The sequence below is a fragment of the Macrosteles quadrilineatus genome, unplaced genomic scaffold (genome assembly GCF_028750875.1).
Source record: "Macrosteles quadrilineatus isolate MER2022 unplaced genomic scaffold, UCM_ALF_1.0 Scaffold_6__1_contigs__length_79288215, whole genome shotgun sequence".
Classification (NCBI taxonomy): Eukaryota; Metazoa; Arthropoda; class Insecta; order Hemiptera; family Cicadellidae; genus Macrosteles; species Macrosteles quadrilineatus.
In genome coordinates, this window is record NW_026542599.1 from 71,027,605 (window position 1) to 71,050,733 (window position 23,129).

Genomic DNA, 23,129 nt, shown 5'->3' on the forward strand with positions numbered 1-23,129 from the left:
TGTTTTTGTGTGTCCTTTCCATTTACATCTTTCAAAGCTTGGATGTGTTTGTTAGTGTCAAAAACAAGGGGGGGGCGAGCTGGTCTAGTGCTAGAGCTTAGGACTTCAGTCCCCGGGTTCAAATCCCGCTAATCAGCAATGGATTTTATTTATGTGATAATGCCGATACACTCTAGGACTAGCCTAAAGTAATGTGAAACGATCCCGGGATAGAGCCTATACAAGTCCTATAAGAAGTTTGTTTCTAGGAAAATTAAGTAGGTCTTATACTTACTTACTTACTTACTCCTGTGGCCATTGGAAACCTAGGTGGTTTTTGGCCTCGCCAACCATGTGCCTCCAAGCTCTTCTATCCTCTGCCAGCTCCAAGTCTGCTCCCATTCCTCTCAAGTCCTTCATCACCTCATCAACCCATCACATTCTTGGTCTACCTAATGGTCTCCTTCCTTCTGGTATACCTCTGAGTACCATCTTTACCATCTCTCTCTCACTTCTACGGTTAATATGGCCGATCCATCTCAACCTCCTACTCTTAACTATTCCCACAATATCTGGTTCACCATATAATTCTTTTAACTCTCTATTTTTCCTTATCCTCCATGCATAAGTAGGTTTTATGCTGACCCAAAAACAGGCCATAAAAGTAGGATCTTGTAAGAACAGTGTGAAACGAATAAATAATAATATAAGACTCAAGTTTTATTTTACCAGGCTTCAAAATTTATTTACTTTTATCAAGTATAGAAAAATTAGTCAATGATACACTTAACCTTTTAACTTGTATTCATTTTGTATGCTAACCCAAATCCAAATCTATAGTTTCTTGTACAGGTCCCTATGAAGAAAAAAAATTCAACATGTATCTTAAAAATTAAATCATCTATTTAAAATATCTCCTAAGGGTAAGAATTAAAGATAAATTGTTTATCTAGTTATTAAGTTAAATATTATTTCATTAGCTATTAATACATGTGCAAATTATATGCATGGTAGATACAGTGGTAGTCATCAGAAGTTGGAGGAACGTCCAAAGTAAGACGTTGTCCTTCTCTAAAGAAAGACTATTGACCTTCTCTGTATGTTTGCCATTCAAACATTCCCAGAGACCTGTTTAACATAGACACGTGTTTAACTGTCAAAAACAGTGAAACATCTCAAAATTTAGACATGAGGCCATGAATGTTATGGTTTTAAAAGGATATCACTACGGTTAAAAAATAAACAATATCAGCAATCTGACACATACTTTCTCTTACTAGCTTGTCAACAATAATAAGCATCATGGATAAGCGGTGGGATTAACTATGATTTTTTATGGGAAAAATCATAAAAGTTGCAATAACTTTCAAACGGTGATTTTTAAAGGATTGGGGGTTGTACCATTTTGTTTAGAGTTTAAAGAACCATAAGTCATAAGTAAATTTAAATCAAAATAGTTAAAGCCATTTTTTTTAAATAAAATATTTTGTTATTTTAAGAGGTTTTATGGAAAAATCACTACGGTACAGTATTAAAAATCAAAATAAAAAAAATGGGAAAAACCTGCAGATACCATGGATTCAGGTCCAGGTTTTTACTATGGGAACTACGGTAATAGCTTATTACCTATATGGGATATTCGCTAGAAACAAATTCAACAAGTAAAATTTTGAAGAAATTTGGTGGTTACTCTTCTCAATCCTTTTTAATCACATTTCAGTAGTAAATGTTAACACAATATCTCAGTAAAAGTTAAGTTCACAGACTTGTATTTATAATTTAATTTTATCACCTGTGTCAGAGGCAACTTGAGATGACAAATTGCTTGGTTATTTATTCAAAGGCCACAAAGAAAAAGCTATTAAGCCCTTAAATAAAACTGAGATTCAAACCTTCCCCTCTCATACAGGAACCAATAGGCTATTTTTAAGCCTACGTAAATCACCTGATTATATATTTACTTTGTTCTAATGTCAGTTACAAGTCAAAATGTTGTTTTAACACGGAATGATTAGATTTGTTTCTAACAACAATTGGGATTTTCATTTAGCCCCAACAGACATAAATTAATTATAAAATTGACATAAAGTAAGTCAAATTTCAGGTATGAAGATAATATGCAAAATTAAAACTAAAATTTATTTTACAAAGACAATTAAGTTACATGCTAATAATTCTGTGTTATTACATACAATAAAACCAGTATACTTTATAGTTACTTAAAGACTACATAGTGAAAAAGACACTTAGTTTTCACGGTTAAAGCTAACTGATAGTAACAAAGTAATATGATTTTAATCAAATTCTAAATGACTTAAAATCACATAGAAAGAGTACTTTTCAAGAGAATTTAAATGAAAAATGTTAAAGAATAAATAAGGCTTGGCTACATCTAAGAGGTAACTAAAATAATTTTATATACAAGGTTCAAAATGTCTTATCTGTCTACTTCTTCATATTCAGTGTAAATTTCAACTGCCTTTGACGTGTCCAGATATTCATCCAACGTAGTTTGATCCCATTCCTAAAACATAATTTTGATCAACTTAACATATAAAATTTGCTCGGTTGAAATATTATTAGATATTACTAGTTTTTTGTGTATGAAATTGTTGTAAATCATCTACAAGAATTTTTACGGCACACTATTTTAGTGTGAATATGAATAATCTATAGTTAGAGACAGAGAAAGATCTTAAACATCAGAACAGAAAAACTTAAGCATTCTTTACACTTGTTTGCAACACTTGTTAAACATAGCAACCATGCAAGTTTGCAACAATCCGTAGAAAGCTAGTTTTTTTAAACATCAAAATTTACAACAGTTTACAGTGATTACAGCAGAAATTTTGATTTACACAAGTAGTTGAAAACAATTGTTGGCAGCACTTGTTGACAACAGTTTTTGTCAACAAAAGTTTTAAACATTTTGTTGCCAAATCACAAGCTTCAACACCTTCACTCTCGCATATTGTTTCCTAAAGAATTGTATTTAAAATCTACTGAGCTTTCTAAAAAAAATCATAACAAACTTGCAAAATTTTCATTGTGCTTGGTAACACATTTTTTTAGTTTTTACCTAAATTACTTTTTATTTTTGAGAGTCGTAGTAATTGTCTTCTAACTACCTTTATGGCACTAACCTTCTAACAAATCTCAAAGTGCTCTGTGGCCTAACCCAAAGTAATGTGTATAACGGTTCTAAGAGAGTGCTTATAAGTCTAGCGTAGGATGTGTATGTAGGACAGCAAAATAAACAAAGACCGTACCTTGAGCTGTCCATGGCCCTGAGCGTAGTGGCACCTGACCACAGGAGTGTTGTCGGAGGCTAGGGAAGTGTCACACAGGGTGGTGGGGGTTGGCGGTACTGCGCCAGCCGCTAGTCTGCCTCCCCACACCTTCAACCCCTTGTGCGCTACGTCCAGGTTAAACAGGGTGCCGTTAGTTCCCAGCACCAGGGGAGTGCACAAGTCTCTCGGCACTGACACCTGCAATCAAACAAAAAAGGGTTTTATTGTTTTAAAAGGGTTATCGGTCTCTTTTAACTTGCATATTCCCTTCCACATGGATTACAGAGGCCTGTCAATGGTATGTATACAGCAAAGAAAGGGGTGAGCCGGTACAGCACAAGGGTGAACTCTACTGAGTAGTGGCAGGTACAAGTATGTGAACCCACAACATCACTGCCTTGAGCCCAAAGTCCGTGGCGCTACCCACTGAGCCAACATCTCACCAATGTGTACTGGTTAAACATTATCTAGAGGTCCCAGATTCAATTATCAAATTTATACTGGCTACTATCAATTTAGAACTCCGATATTCAATTTGCGAATTTCTAAAGATGAAAAATATACACAGTGCAGTGGTTCTAGATTCAATTAAACAAATTAAATAAAATCAGTTAAAATTAATGTAGAGGTTTTGGATTCACTTCTATATAGATGAATAAAAATCTAGAGGTTAAAGATTTAATTCTCGGATTAATAAAAATGAAAAATAATCCAGTAATTCCTGATTGAATTTTTCTATTTATTTATTCAAATGAATTAACATTTTAGTCATTTCAGATCCACAATTCTCATTACAGCTTCCTGTTATAATATGTTAGTAAGTTATCTCTATTTGATACTACTACAACTTTCTCAATAAGATACTGGGTTTTTGTTAGTGAGATCACAGGTTCAAATCCTGCCAATAACCAATAGGCTTAGATATGTGATAATGCTACGAGCCTCTAGCTTGTGTCTTAGCCTGAAGTAATGCATAACATGATTAGTGACTGCTATAGTCTGTTCACAAAATTTAGGCAGTTTGAGGGGAGGTTCCCCCACTACTTTTTTTGCTTAATGTATGTTGCAGCTGATTGACGTTTTGAAAAACCTCGGCTGTTGAGCATTGTTTTATTCCACTATAAACTGTAGGTCCCTTAGTTGCCATTAGCTGTGTGGGCTATTAATTAACAGCTGTGTCTAAGGAACATGTCGGCCTTAGTCACTAACGACTACAAGATCGCGCCACTCATCCTACACTCATCCTTCACTCATATTTGGGTTAAAATACGCACATAGTGGCGTCCCCATCTTAAATAATTGAATTGAATTGAATTGAAAAGGTGTGATCAAGTGGAGGAAATGGATTTCTTCCGCTTAAATTTTGTAAACGGAGTATAGTGTCCAAGGCTGTAAGGGCAAAATAATCTACCTGGTCCAGTAGTGAGGGGCTTGGTAAAGTGTTCCTGCCGAGTCTCTTCCTCGGGTACGCTCCGCTTTTCTCCAATCCGATGGCCTTGCTGACCGCTCGTCCCCGCTTGCCTAGGATCATGTCCTGCTGAAGGACGTGCACGGACATGTCCAACTGGGTGAGACGCTCCAGGACACTTCCAGGAGCCTGGTCGACGGGACAGCTGCTACAGTGGAGCAGGACGGCCATCTTGGAAGCGCCGGGGCGGAACGTGAGGCTGGTGGTGAGGTCTAGGGCGGACATGTAGGCAGAAGTAGCTGACGAGGTGTCCAGTCGGCTATGGGGCATATGTGGACTTTATAAATAACGTACCCATTTTAGTGTGTTCACATTATTAAACATGATTCGTTGATGTTCTACGGTTTAGGTTTTCTCTATTTTACAATACAAACAGATATCCACACATATCTAATTTTGTACACCTCACTTCAAAATGTCAACGGAATTACAAGAAAAATTAAGACAATGAGTAAACATAACTAACCTGACAATGTCTTCCAGATTCCCGACCTCGGTGGTCCAAACATGACCGTTTATAGTTTGTATTTGAGCCCCTTTTTTGTTGAATGAAACAAACGCAAACTGGTTCTCAGTCATTCCCTTAGCTCTCAGCTCGGTGTCCAGAATTGCAGGCAGGTCTGTAAAGTTGAACCTATCTTTCTTGACACAGTCTGCTTCTTCCACAACAAACACAATGTCTGCCGACATCTTCGATGGAGTGACTACAGCGGAGTCTATCCCAGTTGCCTCAGAAGAATAGGATTCTGTCACTGTAAAAATATTAAATAATTTGGTAGTGTATTTGAATAAATTCTTAAAATTGTAAAATTTCCAGCTAACTTGGTTAAGAAAGAAGTAGATGGACCCTTATTAAAGTATGTGTTGTAAAGATCTGTAAACTACTAGATAATTTCAGTTTTAACAAGTTTTTTGTTTGTTATCAATCAAAGTATATTTAACTATATTCTATTATTCGTAACGTGATATATAATAGACAATAAACCTGAACTTTATTATTCTTTTAGGGCCTGAATTTTCCCTCCAAAATTAGGTAATTTTATACTCTTTCAAAGCGCGAGTAAGCAAAAATATGCAAAAAAATTTCATTAGATAATGGATCAAAACCATTTAACCCATTTGCATCGGCTTATTTATTTACCAAAAATACCAGTATCACTGAAACAGTAAAAAAAATTAAAAAATATTAAACTATTTTTTTATGATGTTTTATAGTATGTTGTAGCTGAAAATAATAATAAAATGTATATTTGTACATATTTTTGTATTTTATATGTATAATTATATGTATTTAGGATAATATTATACTATTTGTTATACTTCTCAAAAAAATAAGTGCATACCTGCCTGTATTTCATAATTATCAAATCATTCAAGGAATGTAATATTTTGCTGAACAAATTTAAATATTTTTATATATTTACATATATGTATATATATATATATATATTTACATACATGTATATATATATATATATATATATATATATATATATATATACATATATATATATATACACACACACAATTTTTGTGAAGATCAACTTTTTGTTTGTCAAAGTTTAGATACATAAATCATTGCATAATTTTCAATAAAAATATCCAAAGAATTGTTAAAAAATATACACACAGTATAAAAGGTAATTGGAAGTACAGAGAGACTAAAGCTGTAAGCGAGATGGCGTCAGTATGGCGCAGAGTGCGGCACGGAAGGCGCTGTCGTGGTTGCAGCGTCGCGTCACCCATGCCTCACGTTACCATACTATAGCCTTCACTTACTAAATAACACTTATTGCATGGTTTGATTGAAATTTTGTTGTAAATACCAATAAATTTTAGTTCAGTTCCATTCATTTCAGGAAAATAAAAGAGTAAACTAAATTCATGTGTTTTATTTTTACATTTTAGGGTAGGTCAATTATTATGAAACAATGAATACAAACTGTTCAAACTATCATTTTCAAAATGTGTGGAATGCTTTGAAATTATAAATGTCCACATCTCAGGGTAAAACACGAAGAAACATTGTTCAAACTAGTAGTTTCGAAGGGTGTGATAAGCTTTGAAGTGATCCACAAAGGTACATGACAAGTGTCACATTCATAAGTGGTTTCACGTCTGTTACCATGAATATAGCACACTTTGCATCGTTTGGCAGTCTTTGAACCTTTTTTCTCAGATGGTTGGAGCTTTTGAGGAAAGTGTCTTCCTTGTAGGCGCTGAGGGGGTGGGTTTGGAGGCGTATGTCTTTCAGGTAACGCAACTGCACACTCATTTATAATTTCTTCAACTAATGCTTGCCGGAAAGTGGCAAATGATCGATTTGCCTTGTTACCGTTGAGGAGTTTGTGCACTATGAATGAATTCAGCACACACATATCAATTATGTAAAAAGCGATCTTCTTGTATGATTTTGCATACCTCCTCAATATGTTATTTTGGCTCAATATTTGATCCCCGCGGTCAACCCCACCCATACTGTTGTTATAAGCCTGAATAGCTAGAGGTTTTATTTTGCTATTTCCGGTTTTCCAGCACCTTTTATTAGTTTCGCAGTAGTCCAATTTGTGCATAGTAGTAATCATGTACACGTCCTTCCTGTCAAGCCACCTTATAACCAAAATGTTTTGGAATGTTCTGGCACTTGATTCGCCGACTTCCAATTTACATTTTCTCAAGTCTTTAGGCATTTTCGCACGGTCACATTGAACTGTGCCACACGTGTTTGTACCAAGATTGAAGAGCTTGTGGATTAGTATCGGTGATGTATACCAATTGTCGATATAAAGGTTGTATCCTTTATGTAGGACGTCACATCGTTCACACATTTGTAGTACGACTTTCTGGCTGGCCGGGAGGTCTCCAATTTTGTCCTTACCAACATAAATATCAAAACTGCAAATATATGCATTTGTTGAGTCGCATAGTTTATAGAACTTGATCCCAAACCGGGCTTGTTTTTTTGGGTTGTACTGTATATACAGCAGTCTACCGTGACACTTGACAAGAGACTCGTCAATAGAAATTTCTTGGTTAGGAATGTAATTACGGCGAAATTTACTTTCCACTAGATCAAACAGGGGCCTTATTTTGTGAAGACGATCAGTCCGGTCGATATTGTCGTTGTTACAAAAATGCAAGTATTTACTTATGGCTAAGAACCGATCACGGGGCATTACATTTCCGAAAATAGGTGTATGGATCACTGGTGATCGACTCCAGTAACTTTGAATGGTCGGCTTGTCGACAAGTCCCATAAGAATACATAGTGCTGTGAGGTGTTTATGTCGGGTAGGGCACCTATCGTAAACTTACCTCCGATTTGCTCGGACAGCTCGAGTAGTCCAGGGTCTCGCTGACAGTCCTCGTCGCTCGCTTACCACTTCTAGATCTTCGTAGATGTTAATGTCGCGCCGATCTGCTAGTCCACAAGTACACACTGTGTACCTCGGCACGTCGACGCACCGTACACGAGTTGCTATTAAGGAATACACTAACTATAGTTACTCCTATAACTTGGTGTCAGCACAGCGACGCGCTGACAAGGCCAAGTCTAAGCTAACTACTAGGGCTGATAGATAAATAGGCGACGATTAGGGAATAAAATAAATAACCAGCTCCTAGGCTTAACGAAAGATCTCACTTCTCGAAATAAAACTAAAAATAATCTTCTCGGAATTAAAAGAAAACGACGCTAACTCGCGATAAGTAAATAAGGAAATAAAACAAAACGTAGAAGGCACCTAGGCCAATTCTTCTTGGCTTTAAGGAAAATAAATAAAAACTCCTGATTACAATAAAACAAAACCACTTTGGATGACTAAAAGTCGGCGTATGTGACTGCGACACTACACTCGCAGCGTCGGTCGATAAACTACGTTATTCTATAATAAACTACGATAAACGTCCTAGAATAGCCTAATAAATAACGCAATTTCCCTCGCCAAAGTGGATACGGGGATGAATACAACGTATACGCTAGCTATATACAGTGTACTTACGTAACACGACACTTCCAGATTTGCATCCGGGTTACTCTCGCCTTCGTCCGGATACCTTATTATTTGGTTCGCTCGCACGGCCTAAGGAGGGTTGGTTGGTGTGCGCGAACCTAACGCTCGACGCCGACTGTCTCAAGAACTGTCCACTGTCCGCTGGTCTCGGCTTCTCCCCACCACGTCTACGGCAGCGCTTCAAGGTGACAGCGGCCGAGTCTCGAACTAGGAGACATGACCAGCTGCAGTGGACATGTGTGACATTGTTGTCAAGCGCGCTCAAGCCTTCGCGGCCTTTAAATAATTAAAACGAACCCCCCAATAAAATGTGACCATTACACCCCCTTTTCACTTTGGCGACAAAAAAAACAAACAAAAAAAAAGTACCTGCCTACAGGTATCTTCGCTCGTACAAACGCTTCTTCTAGTGGGCGAGGCGACAAACCATCCCCGCACCCAACGCTCGGCCCTTCTTCTCTGGCGGGGAGAACGCTCTCCTCTCACGCCTATGCAAAAGAGAAGTATCGACCTGTTTGTCAAAGTTAGATGTCAATCTACGATTTGGCTGAGTTGTATCGCACAACCTCAGGAAACCGTTCCTACGCTTGACATGGATATCACTCGGCGACGACCGATTATCCTTTCGACTTGCAACGGACATTTGGCGCTCGTTTTTAAGAGCACCCATCCTCCTTCTCTGATCGCGACTATCACTGTCCGTATCCTTCCGACCGTTCAACCGAAATAGCTTGCCGCTACGAATAATGTATTTATCGAAACTCCCGGGATTAACATTCACCTTGGTCCAAAGTTTATCGTACCATCTGTCTGTGCCACCAGATCGTTTATTCAACCTTTCTGGATCACTCCCTGGTGTTTTAGCGTCCGAGTTAACGCATACTTGAAGGGGACACACCGCTGTCTCGATGGAGGTATACTCGGCGACACCTTCTGCCGGTCGCGATAACGCACCAGCCACATTGTTGGCGGTACCTGTCTGGTACTGAGCCTCAACACCGTGCCGTTCGCTCACTCCATCAGCCGCGTCCGGTCTCGTATTCTCTACCTCCACGTGGTATGTCACCAAGTTCAGTCGCTCTAAGCTATCGATCCCGAGAACTATGTCACTGGTAAGCGAGGGAAGATACAGAGCATGGAACTCTTCCATTCGTCCTTTCAATAGACCTTTGAAGTGATAGGACTTGTGCGACTTCGAATAACTACCGTTGGCGAGTCTCACTACCATAGGAGTCAAAACAGACATAATTCCAGACTGTTCCAAGTGACGTGCCACCGCCGTGCCGATCAACGTGACTACGGCACCTGTATCTATTAGCGCGGCGAACTCTCGCCCTGCTATCGTCACCGATACGTGCGGTCGTCTGTCGTTAGTCTGAATCTGAGCGTTCTCGGTTTCCGGGAATTTCTTAATTTTCTCTAACCAAGCGCACCAGTCCGGGGAGGTCTTCGTAGAAGGCACTACTGAGGATTCAGTTGACCTCATTTGGTAATTTTCTCGACACCGACAATCATGGGTTCGGATACCCATCTTTTTACAATAGAAACACTTTAGAGTTCTTGGCATACGGCAGTCACGAAACATGTGGCCTTTCTTGTCACAGTTCCAACATGTGAGATATGATTTTTCTCTCATGTTATTCGGCCATCGCGAAACTGCATTGTTTTCTCGGGGTGAACCTCCGCGCTCACGCTCCGAGTTACGTCGTGGTTTTGTAGATGACGAAGTCCTCGTAAAATTACCCGTCCGGGGGTTCGGAGAGTGTTCTCGTGACCTACGTGGTCTTGCCTCTGACCGGAAGCCTACGCGCTTCTCGGTTAATCGTCCCGTCACGCCGTTTGATGACTGACACTCGCCAATCGTCGAAACTCCGAAATGATCTCCTGATTTATTATCGCGTCCTCGTCTCGGGTGATAAGCCGTTTCGGGGACCAACGCTGCCGACGGAGGGGGAGGGGGACGGAAAAGAGATTTTTCCCTAAAATAGCTCTCAACGTGTTCCGCTTGTCTGAGCATTTCGTCGACTGAGAAAAAATCGTGTCTCCTCATCGTCAACTTATATTCGGGTCTCATATTCGTATACAAAATATTCAATTGTTCGTGGAGACTGAGGGTTCCCTTGCGTCGCATGAGAGTAGTTAAAGCCACAACAAAGTTTCTAAAAGCTTCGTTGTCACCTTGAGTCCGACGCCGAATTTCTTCGTCTAGATTTCGCTGGTATCCCGGTGGTAGGAATTGTAGTTCGAAACTCGATCTAAATGACTCATAATTATGCCAGGAGTCTTTATAGTTTCGATACCACAACAGTGCATTACTATGTAGTAGTTCGGGGAGTGCTCGTATAATATCGTTCTTATTAATTTCGTAGGCCTCCATAAGCTCTTCCAGGCGTTCCAAGAAAGAAACGGGGTCCTTTGAGCCGTCAAAACGAACGTTCCACTTTCGAACTAAATTACACAACGCCGAGACATCAACACCAACCTTACGAATTACGTTCGAATTTTCGTGACACGAAGGCAAACCACTACTGAATCCGTGATTCACGCTTGCCTGTGTAGCTATACCTAGTTGTTCGCTCGCGAACCCACCGTACGGTCGCTGACCGGTACCGGGCACCGTAGTTCGATGAATCGAATCTGTAGAGTGGGAGGTGTCGAAAGCATAGTTAACACTTGGTCTGGTTAGTGTACTATACACTAACCCCTCGGAATTTGTAAAACGATCTGATTGTGTCATATTGACTGGATAATTACTAGCCTGATTGTTGGCCTGATTGTTATCAGCGCGCATTGTTAGGCTTGATAACGAACGACAAACGTCCTCAAAGTTGGTTCCTGGAGGCAAACCAACTATCTCCCGTACTCTGTCAAGTTCAGCACTTCGTATGTCACTGTTACCCGGTCGCGAGTCGACATATCCCATGTCATAGCCGAGTGGAAGTGCAGTCGCACCGTCCACGCTATCATTCACGTCCTTACCGTACACTGCCCGGGGAATGCCATGTTTCCAAAATTTACAAAACGACTTGCGAAGTTCGTCGACTGTCCCCATATTAGGCAAACCGTATCGACTCATTTCGTAACGAAGTTCATCCTTGGTTAACGTGTGAATCCACCCAATTCGCGGGTCATCCTCTGAGGGACTCTTAGACGTCAACGTACGATCAGTCGTAGTAAGTAAATTTAAAGTCGTTGGTACCATTAACTGTGACGTAGTTGTACCTACTTGAGGCTGAGTAGCCTCTGCGGTCGTAGTGGGAAAACTTAAAGTCGATGGCACAGTTGGTTGTGAAATAGTTTGTGCTACTTGAGCTTGTAAAGAACCTGCAGTCGTAGTCGTGGTTGTCGTGGTCGATTCAGTCACTGCTTTGACCGTTTTAGGCGTAGTTTTCGCGCTAACACTCAATCCTACCATTTTCGCTTTTTCTTATATTCCAAAGAAAAACCACTACGATATCGATTTTACCGTTCGGGCGCCAATACGTGAAGCACGTATGAATATTACGATAATAACGAAACTTTCAATGTCCCTGTTCGGAGGCGCCACTTTGTGAGGTGTTTATGTCGGGTAGGGCACCTATCGTAAACTTACCTCCGATTTGCTCGGACAGCTCGAGTAGTCCAGGGTCTCGCTGACAGTCCTCGTCACTCGCTTACCACTTCTAGATCTTCGTAGATGTTAATGTCGCGCCGATCTGCTAGTCCACAAGTACACACTGTGTACCTCGGCACGTCGACGCACCGTACACGAGTTGCTATTAAGGAATACACTAACTATAGTTACTCCTATAACTTGGTGTCAGCACAGCGACGCGCTGACAAGGCCAAGTCTAAGCTAACTACTAGGGCTGATAGATAAATAGGCGACGATTAGGGAATAAAATAAATAACCAGCTCCTAGGCTTAACGAAAGATCTCACTTCTCGAAATAAAACTAAAAATAATCTTCTCGGAATTAAAAGAAAACGACGCTAACTCGCGATAAGTAAATAAGGAAATAAAACAAAACGTAGAAGGCACCTAGGCCAATTCTTCTTGGCTTTAAGGAAAATAAATAAAAACTCCTGATTACAATAAAACAAAACCACTTTGGATGACTAAAAGTCGGCGTATGTGACTGCGACACTACACTCGCAGCGTCGGTCGATAAACTACGTTATTCTATAATAAACTACGATAAACGTCCTAGAATAGCCTAATAAATAACGCAATTTCCCTCGCCAAAGTGGATACGGGGATGAATACAACGTATACGCTAGCTATATACAGTGTACTTACGTAACACGACACTTCCAGATTTGCATCCGGGTTACTCTCGCCTTCGTCCGGATACCTTATTATTTGGTTCGCTCGCACGGCCTAAGGAGGGTTGGTTGGTGTGCGCGAACCTAACGCTCGACGCCGACTGTCTCAAGAACTGTCCACTGTCCGCTGGTCTCGGCTTCTCCCCACCACGTCTACGGCAGCGCTTCAAGGTGACAGCGGCCGAGTCTCGAACTAGGAGACATGACCAGCTGCAGTGGACATGTGTGACATTGTTGTCAAGCGCGCTCAAGCCTTCGCGGCCTTTAAATAATTAAAACGAACCCCCCAATAAAATGTGACCATTACAGTGCTATGTACACTCTGACTTCATTTGGTGTAACAGGGAGGAAACCTATAGCACCTTTTTCGATTGCGTAGGCGTTAGTCTCATTCGTTATAAGTGAAACTACTTCATCGTCAAAAAAAGACGAGAAAACCTTGTACCTGCTGTCTCCAGCTCTTATGCCTAAATTTTGTTTTAAGCCAGGACGTCCAGTAAAATCATGAATGATTGGTGTAAAATCTTCGTTATTTAGAGGTTCGTCCCAAATCCATGTAGATTTTTTGTGATATAGCCTAGAATAGTCATCAGTAAGCGCATCGTTTTGTTCAATATCCAACATGTCAAGATCAGCATTGTCAATAATTTGGTTTCGCACTTCATTTAGGCCTACATTATTTACAGGATGGCTCAAAATATTGTCATTTACAACTGTCATGTTAGCTTGGCTTTCATTTAGGGTTATGTCAAAATCAGAATCACTTACATCGTCTTGGCTGTCACTTATGTCTTCATTACCAATATTCATTATTTCATCCCAATCGTCCTCGCCAGTCTCTTCAACATCTTGACTCAAATCTTCATAATCTGACAGTAACAGTTGATCTATTTCAGTATCACGTACACACTCACGATCAGGGCCGCGTTAAGGGTCAGTGGCGCCCTGGGCAAACCCAAAATCAGCGCCCCCCCTTATATATATATATATATAACTATAAAGGTTTAGACCACAGCAAAGTAGAGAGGGGAAGAGGGAAGGGGGGTTGACTCATCAGTTCGCCGAAATTAACTGCAGGTGGGTTGGGGGTTGGGGTGAGTGCAATGAACTTGACAGTAGTTGCTATGCGAATGCCTCTTGCCCTGCGCCAATAGCTTAATGCACTACGCAGTGATTTGATTACTGTTCAGTACAGTACGTTCATTGCATTACACACGTATTGAACGAGATTCTACTGGAGTATGTTTTTTCCATCGTTCTACTATAGGCCTATGCATATATATATTTATACATTGGCGTGTTTTTTTAACCAGTTTTGTTTCGGGAGGGAGTTTTCAATTCCGTATCAATGGAAATAATGGTTAATACATTTTACGTTCTTTAAAACTGCTTCTTGAGTTTGTTTTCTTTGAGCCAACCGCTTGCGGCTCTCGGCTCTCGGCTCCACTAGGAATTTATGCATTTTTCAATGATTATAGGCCTACTTACTTTATTAACACTTCTCTATATATTTATTACTGGTTCACTAACTGTAGTGTGAGTGTCAATACTGACTAGTGACTGTCACAGTTTAGGTTGTGTTGTAACTGATTTGACGACTGTGCAGCAGGCACAACACGAACACAACCTAGTGACTACTGAGGGAGGAGTACTGTACTGGACTGGCGCCGCGCGGTAGTTGGTAGTTGTGACTTGTGGGGACGGGGGTGGGACTGGGATGGAGAGGAGGGGCACGTGAACCGCAGGCCTGTAGAATACAGCTGGCCTACATGGTATTCCCATAATTTGCTGAAGTCACTCAAATTGCAAACAAAAAATCAGCTGATGTATTGCCATATAAGTATATGTTTGTTTTGATTTGATTGTTAGTGTTTTTATAATTTTTCTCAATGGTAAAATGGTGTTTGCAATCTGAGTGACGTCAGCATATGATGGGAATAGCACACCTATGTATTTTCCTTCCACCATGCAGGCCCGGGGCTATAGAATACATTCTATAGCCCCGATGCAGGCCTCCCTGCCTCTGATAGTATAGTGAGTGCGCCCGGTTCACACTGCTGCCTGCCTTTCCCTGACTACACGAGGTATAATCTAAAGGTCGAGTATTTTCAATTTTGTTGTATTTATTTACTTTTGCAATAAGGGAAAATCACTTAACTACAAGTTGAAATCACCCATTTTATTTTTGAAATCCTGGCTGATAAAACCCTATTTTTCCTAGTGCTGGCATTGGTTCAGGGCGCCCCCCAACCACCGGCGCCCCTGGGCATATGCCCAGTCTGCCCGTTTATAAAAGTGGGCCTGCTCACGATAACTTGCCATTGTTTGTAAAATGGAAAACTGCCGATCACAACATTACTAGTCACATAACTACTAAAGCGAAACTGACACTATGTCCACAAAGATCGATCAATAAGGCGGGAACATTATAGCGGGAACATTATAGCGGGAATATTATGGCGGGAACATTATGGCGGGAACTTTTTGCGGGAACATTGTGGCGGGAACAAAAACAACACAAAATTAGCGGGAAAATATTAGTAAACAGGTGGTTGACGCGCGGGAAGACGGCTGGTGGCTGCAGGCGTTCTCGAGCCTCTGACGTACCAGTACGTCAGCCGTGATACTGGGCATTGCTGACTTGACGTACTGGTACGTCATCCGATGCAAATGGGTTAAAACACTGCTGTCATACATGCAACCCAGTTTTCTGAAAAAAGGCAATTCAAACAAAAATGTATCACAAATGAAATCAACACAAAACACTAACTTTCAATAGATTCTCACCACAAAACTCCGGCATCCACAACTGAACGCCTGACGAAGTGCATTTTGTCAAATAGGCAAACACAGTTCCACAGACATTACCCTTACGAGCATTCACCAAACACATGTCGTAAAAGGATTTCGGCTCGACAACGTGGAAACACGGGTAGAACGGAGACGACTGCGAAGAGAAAAACAGTTCACACTCAGACTCGTAAGAAGGTGGTGATTCGTCTGACTCGTCAGAAGATCCTGATTCACAAGGCACATCGTCTACTTGCCAAGAGTTGACGAAATGTTCCACAGACTCGGTAGGAGACCTGGATGGATCCACGAAATCGTCAAACGGTTCATTGTTGTACGTTCCCATCAGTCCAGCCACTTTCCCAGTGTACCAACCGTTCAGATGGAACCTACACTGCTCTTGGTAAGCTGTGCATTCAAGACTGAAACCATCCTCGCTGTGAACGTAAACACTGTGAGGTCTCCTTTCCATGGTGATTCGCTTTCCGTTGCTCAACGTCAACGGCAAGTCTTCCAGCTGTCCGTTGATGTACACTTCGAAATTGTTTTTCACGAGGATCTTTACACCTTGTGTGGTCAACAGCAAGTCCCGTTTATCCTGAAATAAAGAGTAGGATTTAACGGGAGTGGTTTAATGTGTTGGATATTTTTTTTTGCATCTTTGACAGTGACCAAGAATCAGAGAAATACATGTATTGCTATTAAGGGATGTTAGGTTTCACAAACAACTAATTTTGATTTTAGAAATTTTGCTTCACATAACTATTGGAAAATCATGATATGGAAATAGTCAACTTTGACACAAGAAACATAAGAAGTAGAATGTTGCACTGTCACTGACAGCATTTTAAACAAAGGAAGGTTTGAATTGGAGCCTCCTCGAGGTAAGCTGCCATCAATATAAAAATCCTTTAAACCTTAGCCCTTGTGCTCTATGTTACATCCTTAACATTCTCGAATAGGCCTATCAATTAATTACATGCTTTTTTACAGTTAGAAACTGTAGTACCCAACTGTCCTTGATTATTGGGCAAAACAAAATGGTACACGTTAAGAATCAGCTGATCTTGATCAGTAACAAAGCTGTTGCCTCATTAAAACCCAATGGATTTTAGCTATGTACCATCATCCTCTAGGCCTAGCCTCAATGTATAAAATTATTCCAGGCTAGAGCCTAGCATTATAAGATTTGAAGGTAGGAAATTAAAAACAACCTATTTTCACACCATTATACAGCAAAATTACCTGATCTAAGTCCAAAACCAGTGAGAATGTGTCATGGTACAGATCCGCAGACAACAGGTATTCGCCACATGTCCACGGTATCTCGTAGTAGCTGTTATCAAAGGTGACGACCTTGCGATTGCTGATAACAGCATCCGAGCCCAGGGGAGGAAGGAGGTAGGGCAGAAGCTTGGCGTCCTGCCAGACGTACTGGGCCACATTTTGTACCATATTGCTGTACCTACAAAAGCACCAAGGCAAAGAGTCAATTATGTTGATTACGGATTTCAGGTCGGATTTTGATACTAGAGCTAGTTTGGGGTCTAAGGCTACACTAAAATAATAATATGTGTTATTAAGGGGGTTTTGAAGGAATTTTTCCACCGCGAATGTGAAAACATACTTTTTGCAAAGGTTTTGATCAACTTGTTTTAGTCTTACACTTATATGTAAAATATTGCAAAGAAAGTAAAACAATAAACACTTCAAATCGTTGTTGATGTTGATAGTTATTGTACTTTTGTTCAATCATGTTTTTTTCATCTCCCGCCTATAGGTGTTTTGTGTGTTTTGTTTCTCATGTGTTTCTAGACCAACACACCAACCTTGTCATTTATAGCATCAAATGTTAGGAAGCATCATTAAACAATGAACCGGATGCTCAAACCTTAAAAGTTTTGCAGATTTTCTCAGGTTAAACAGTTTGTTATGTGGCACTTACCAGTGAGTGCTCCAATACCTTATCAACACTCACGCTCACTGGTGAGTCATTGTGAGACATTGTGTCTATTACTTTTAGCTGTAGATCACTAATACTGAACAATATTGTGCGAGTGTTCTGACAACCTGTATTCCAAATGTGAAGTAGTTAAATTAAAACGTAAAATCCTTTGTGTGACAGAGAACCTATTTTGTCCCTACTCATCCTCTGCAAAAAATGGGTTTTTACTGAATAGAAACGTTTGAGAGAGTTTTGTTCAACTATATTTAGCTCAGAAATACATTATAAGTACTGGTGAGTTTGGATTGGCTAAAGTGCAATTTAGACAATCGATCAACCTTGGAAAATTGATTTTCCCACCCTAAACAGCCTGAATGGGTTGTGCGGTTGTGTTAAAAAATAAAGCAAGCATTAAATCCATTCAGATTGATGTTATTGCATGCATTTTTAACTTCAACAAAACACCTCAGAACTCACTCCAACGTAGGCAAAGAGTATCCTCCGTTGCCACTCTCCATGTTGTACTCAGGTAGCTCGTTGAACGCTCGCCAAGTGAACGGCAACTCCTGGCTGAACGTGAGCGAGTTGTTCTCATCGTTGTACTCATACTCAAACCTCATGTCCCTCTCTTCTTGGTCGAGTCTGTTCTCGATGTCGTTCAGAGTCGCCCTCATGTTCTCAAGATGTTGTCTCACCATGTCTCGCAGCTGTTCGCTCATCTTTGTATAGCCCCAGAGCCATTTTGCCTTTGAACACGAAAAATATCATACAATATCTTAGAATACTGCTTGGAACAGCTACCAAGCACAATGGGGTGGATCATAAGGGTAAAATCCTACGAGCAGAGAGGGGTGTAAGAAGTTAATTATCTCATTTGCTAACAAATTATGAATTGTGATAGTTCAATGCCAATTAATAAAATTAGCCAAAATGTGTGCAGCAAAATCGTTACAAATTGTAATAATAAACACTCTAAGAACGACCATCAAAAAGTTCATAGAATATTTAGACAAAAAGTGTAACTCCTACTAATATAGTTGAATGTTGTGTTTGTGTATGCCAATGTTTCAATTTTCAATTGATTAGTTTTTCAATGCCCTACATCCTAACGCCCTAGGATGAGAGTATGGGACATATACAGGGTGACAAAAAAGTCTGGAAACGGTTTAATATCTTTTTAACTAAATTCGTTAGAAAATTCAAACATTTTACATCAAATTATATGTATGAAAACTACTTTTTGCAATCATTGCGATTATTTGACCTTCACCAGGGGACGGCCCACGAGGAGTAGGTACATAATCTTTAATGTAAGCATAGGTTGATATGCACATCATTTTAAAGGTCTGGTCAAGTGGAGTTCATTGCCGGAAACCGCGTCCAAAAAGGTTCATCCGTTACAAAATGGCAGCTGTCCAAAGTTCTTGTGAAATATACCTGCGCAGGCCTTAGTATGGGCAAATACTCGTATTAAACATTAGTTTGAGAGCTTAAACTGTATTTTAAAGTCAACTAGCTCATAGAATAATAGTATTCAATCTTCAAAACAAATTTAACCGGGTTTCAGATTTCCCTGCTAATGTTGACTATGAGTATTTACCAATACTAAGGCCTCTGCAGGTATATTCCGCAACAACTTTGAACTGCCGCCATTTTGTAACAGATGAACCTTTTTTGACGCGGTTTTCGGCAATGAACTCCACTTGACCAGACCTTTAAAATGATGTGCATATCAACCTATGCTTACATTAAAGATTATGTACCTACTCCTCGTGGGCCGTCCCCTGGTGAAGGTCAAATAATGGCAATGATTGCAAAAAGTAGTTTTCATACATATAAGTTTATGTAAAAGGTTTGAATTTTCTAACGAATTTAGTTAAAAAGATATTAAACCGTTTCCAGACTTTTTTGTCACCCTGTATAAACATACACCAGATAATATGCTTCAAATTTTCATATAGTGTAGCAACAATACATTTAAAAAAAATGTTACAATGAAACTTACTTTTTGGTAAACATGATCGATAACTCTTCTGATGTAGTGGATTTCCGGTATTTTACTGAGTTCTTCATACTGTCCAGTGAGGAACTGTTGGGCCCTTATCAGGTAGACTTCGTACTCTCCAAAGTTCTTTTCAAAATCTGACAAGATCAGCTGTACAACCCTAGAAATAACCAAATGTTATGTTGTAGTTAATAGATTATGGTTAAGTCTTTTTTTCTCTTTATTTTTTTAGAGGCTGGTAGCCTCTTTTACCTTGCATTTGCCCGTCCACTTGTCCCACAGAGGCCTGTGCATAGAAAATGTCCAGCAAAAAAGGGGTGAGCTGTTACAGCTATGCAATCAAATGATGAAGTGATTTTTCCATTTTAAAATCTTTTATTACTGTACCTAAATTCTACTTGGATTTTTTTGATAACTTGAACTATCCACGTTTCATTCCAACTGTATAGCCATCATCAGCTGTTTATGAACTATAGCCTACTGTATTTCATTCTTACTTGTCAATGAAGTTTTCCAGCTGTCTGTGGTATTTCTCCAGCCTGAAGTCCATGAACCAGCTGTTCACTTTGTCTACAACTCTTGCACCCCACTCCAGGGTTTGTCTGACCTCTCTAATGCGATAGATCCCTTCCAACACGATGTCTGCCATTTCTGCAACCATAAAGTAATAAGAACATAACTATAATAATATAGCAGCCAAAGTTAAATACAAAACCAAAGTTTGTCAGTAAATTGGTGGTTTAGAGGTTTAGACGTGTTGCGAATCCATTTAGTGGATTTGGGTCCTTGCCCGTCACTAAATTTATCAGTTTGGCCAACTCTTGTACCATACCGGCTCACCCCTTGAATCCCTGGATATGCTTCAACAAAGGCACTGTCTTTTTTACAGACTTTTCAAGGTTAACGAGGCCATCAACCTCTTGAAAATAGCAAGGAAAACATAAACATTCCTGTTGCTTGTTTTTTAAATTTTCTGTTGTTATTGACATACCATTATATGTCTTGCATATGACTCAGCACAAATACACTATGTCACCATATTCAGCTTCAACATCTAATAAGAAGCATGGATATGGTTGCTGAGTTATATCTTATGAATTCAAAACGTGACATGATCTAGTATGAACAGCCATCTTTGAGTTATTTGGTGGTGTATTTTTGATTTTCGTACATTAGATAATCTTTACAGTAAAAATCACTCTAATGCATCTGTTAACGTAATATTGACCATGATGAGAGACGAGACATAAAACAGAACAAATAAAAAAATTTCAACCTTCCACAGTGTTGCCGAGTACAGAGAACCCAGCCAACAGAGTCTGCGTGTAGTCCACCACTCTCTGCACGTGCGCAGACACTGTCTGTTGCGCAGACTGCATGACATCGTTCACAGCCAGCTCTGCTTGAGACAGCCACTCGGACGAGCGTAGTTCCCACTGGGTGGTCTTGAGCCGCAGGTCAGTGACTGCTCGTCTCGCCTGTTGTATCACCACCCGACGGAAATCTCTGTATTTGTCCACCATGTCCGATAGATGAGTCACCGGTGATTTTCCGCTCATCTGGTGATTAACGTTAAGTTATTAGATTGGCACAAAAGAGACACAAAACTTTACACTATTAGAATATTTCGCCGATACTGATAGCATTTTAAACTAAGGAAGAGAGAGTTTTATTCATTTCCAATTCTTGCACTTTCATCTAAACCAAACCCAAACCATGGTCACCTGAAGAGGGGGTTGGGGAGGGAAGGATAGTTGATTAAAATATGTATTTGAAATTCGCAGACTTTTGGTACAACTGGGCTCATAGAATCTAAAAAGGTATCAAAACTAATTCAACCAATAATAGTAGTTTACGCAACGATCGCGTAATAATAGTGTTAACGATACGAGTAGAAAATTTAAGGTACGAGCTTTGGCGAGTGCCTTAAAAACTTCTACGAGTGTCGTTTACACTACTTTCGCGGGTTTCCACTACTTTACTTACGACCGGTTTTTAATTACTAATAACCTCTCATTGCCACTGACATTGATGCAACGACTCATTGTACCAATGACAAATTGCACCAATCGTTAACAATTAAATTGGTAAACAGCTGATTAGTTGAAGTGTTGAAGTTCGAAGCATTATAATATTTTACTTCCTCTCTCTCAATCCTTAAACCTCATTGGTCTGTTACCCGTGTTGTTAAGTAAAATAAAACTATGCTGTTAAGTAAACAATGCTGTTATGTGAAACTTTACAGTTCTAAGAACTAAACTGAAACGGCTACTTTAAAAATGGTCGTAGGTAAAATATTTACCTAAACAAAAATTCATCCATATTTGTTACGATGTTTCAACTCTACCAATAACAAAGTAGTTGGTTCAGCTACCAAAGTAAACATTATTTACACTCAATATACTTAGAGTCAAACTGAGAATAAACACTCACGCTTAGATCACAAAGAAGAGTTTTCCATTGGTGAAGAACTGGTTCAACAACTTCCCAAACTTTGGCTGCTAGTTTTATGACGGGAGCGGAAACGTAATTGAATGCCTCTGTAGCTCCGTTAACGATGCAGGACATGTATTTCTGGGCTTTCATACTGCAAATACAATAAATATGAGTTTAGTGAGAGATGTTCTTGGAAATATTTTCATGCACAAAGGAACATTTTAAGCACTTAAAATAAATTCAGAATTCGGAGTCTCATAAGTAATTGTCTACTGCAATAGGTTTTGTACAATATATTTGTGAAGATTCATTTAAGTTAAAAATATTCTATTGTTATGGAATTTAGAAAATAAACAAATAAGCATGATTTCTCAAAGTATATGGGTATATAGACACATTTATAAAAAGGCAAAACATATGCATAACACACCAACATACCAAACCTATATTTAACATGATTTGAACTTCAAGCATCGTTTCCAAATGACTATGCCTGATTGCACTATGAATGTCATTTATGAAATGCAGAAAATCCCTAAGGAATTTAAGATGCAAAAATAGAAAAAGTTTTAACAGAAATTTTTAATTAACCATGATAATTAGTAACTTAAAAAGTTATTTTTACCAGTCATAATATTTGAGATAAGTATTTAAGACAATCTTAATAAAACTTACCTCAACTGTTTCAAATGATGAACTGCAGTTTTTACGAAGAGGTGGTCCATCTCGTAGCATTTTCGCAAAGTGTTTCCAAAGCTTGCAAATCCTTTTACAACAACAATCATTTCTACACTTGTCTGTTCAACCAGCATCTTGTGATGGCTTGAAACACCGTTTAACAGGAGTGACAATTTTCTGAGAAATCTTCATTTACAAAATCAAATCCCCTTCAGAAATCG

General features: G+C 39.5%; 1 protein-coding gene across 1 annotated transcript; it reads right to left on the reverse strand.

The window, feature by feature from the left end:
* Nucleotides 1–2,104: 2,104 nt before the first annotated feature.
* LOC128996710 (apolipophorins-like) lies at nucleotides 2,105–23,050 on the reverse strand. Its single transcript, XM_054422154.1, has 12 exons — nucleotides 22,906–23,050; nucleotides 22,228–22,381; nucleotides 21,071–21,353; nucleotides 20,292–20,445; nucleotides 19,795–19,954; nucleotides 18,267–18,535; nucleotides 17,090–17,309; nucleotides 15,842–16,442; nucleotides 5,204–5,489; nucleotides 4,681–4,996; nucleotides 3,249–3,467; nucleotides 2,105–2,503 (listed from the first exon to the last, which is right to left on the reverse strand). Exons 1-12 carry the CDS (start codon nucleotides 23,040–23,042, stop codon nucleotides 2,417–2,419), a joined length of 2,886 nt encoding a protein of 961 aa, XP_054278129.1. The 5' UTR covers nucleotides 23,043–23,050; the 3' UTR covers nucleotides 2,105–2,416.
* Nucleotides 23,051–23,129: the final 79 nt, after the last annotated feature.

Bases quoted from the DNA above. Each gene is read 5' to 3' on its own strand.
- LOC128996710 (XM_054422154.1), bottom strand. From the start codon at position 23,042: ATGCTGGTTGAACAGACAAGTGTAGAAATGATTGTTGTTGTAAAAGGA. The intron at 21,354-22,227 runs GTGAGTGTTTAT...GTTAATCACCAG, and splicing joins CTCTTCTTTGTGATCTAAGC to ATGAGCGGAAAATCACCGGT. The intron at 19,955-20,291 runs GTAAGAATGAAA...GGTTATTTCTAG, and splicing joins CTGGAAAACTTCATTGACAA to GGTTGTACAGCTGATCTTGT.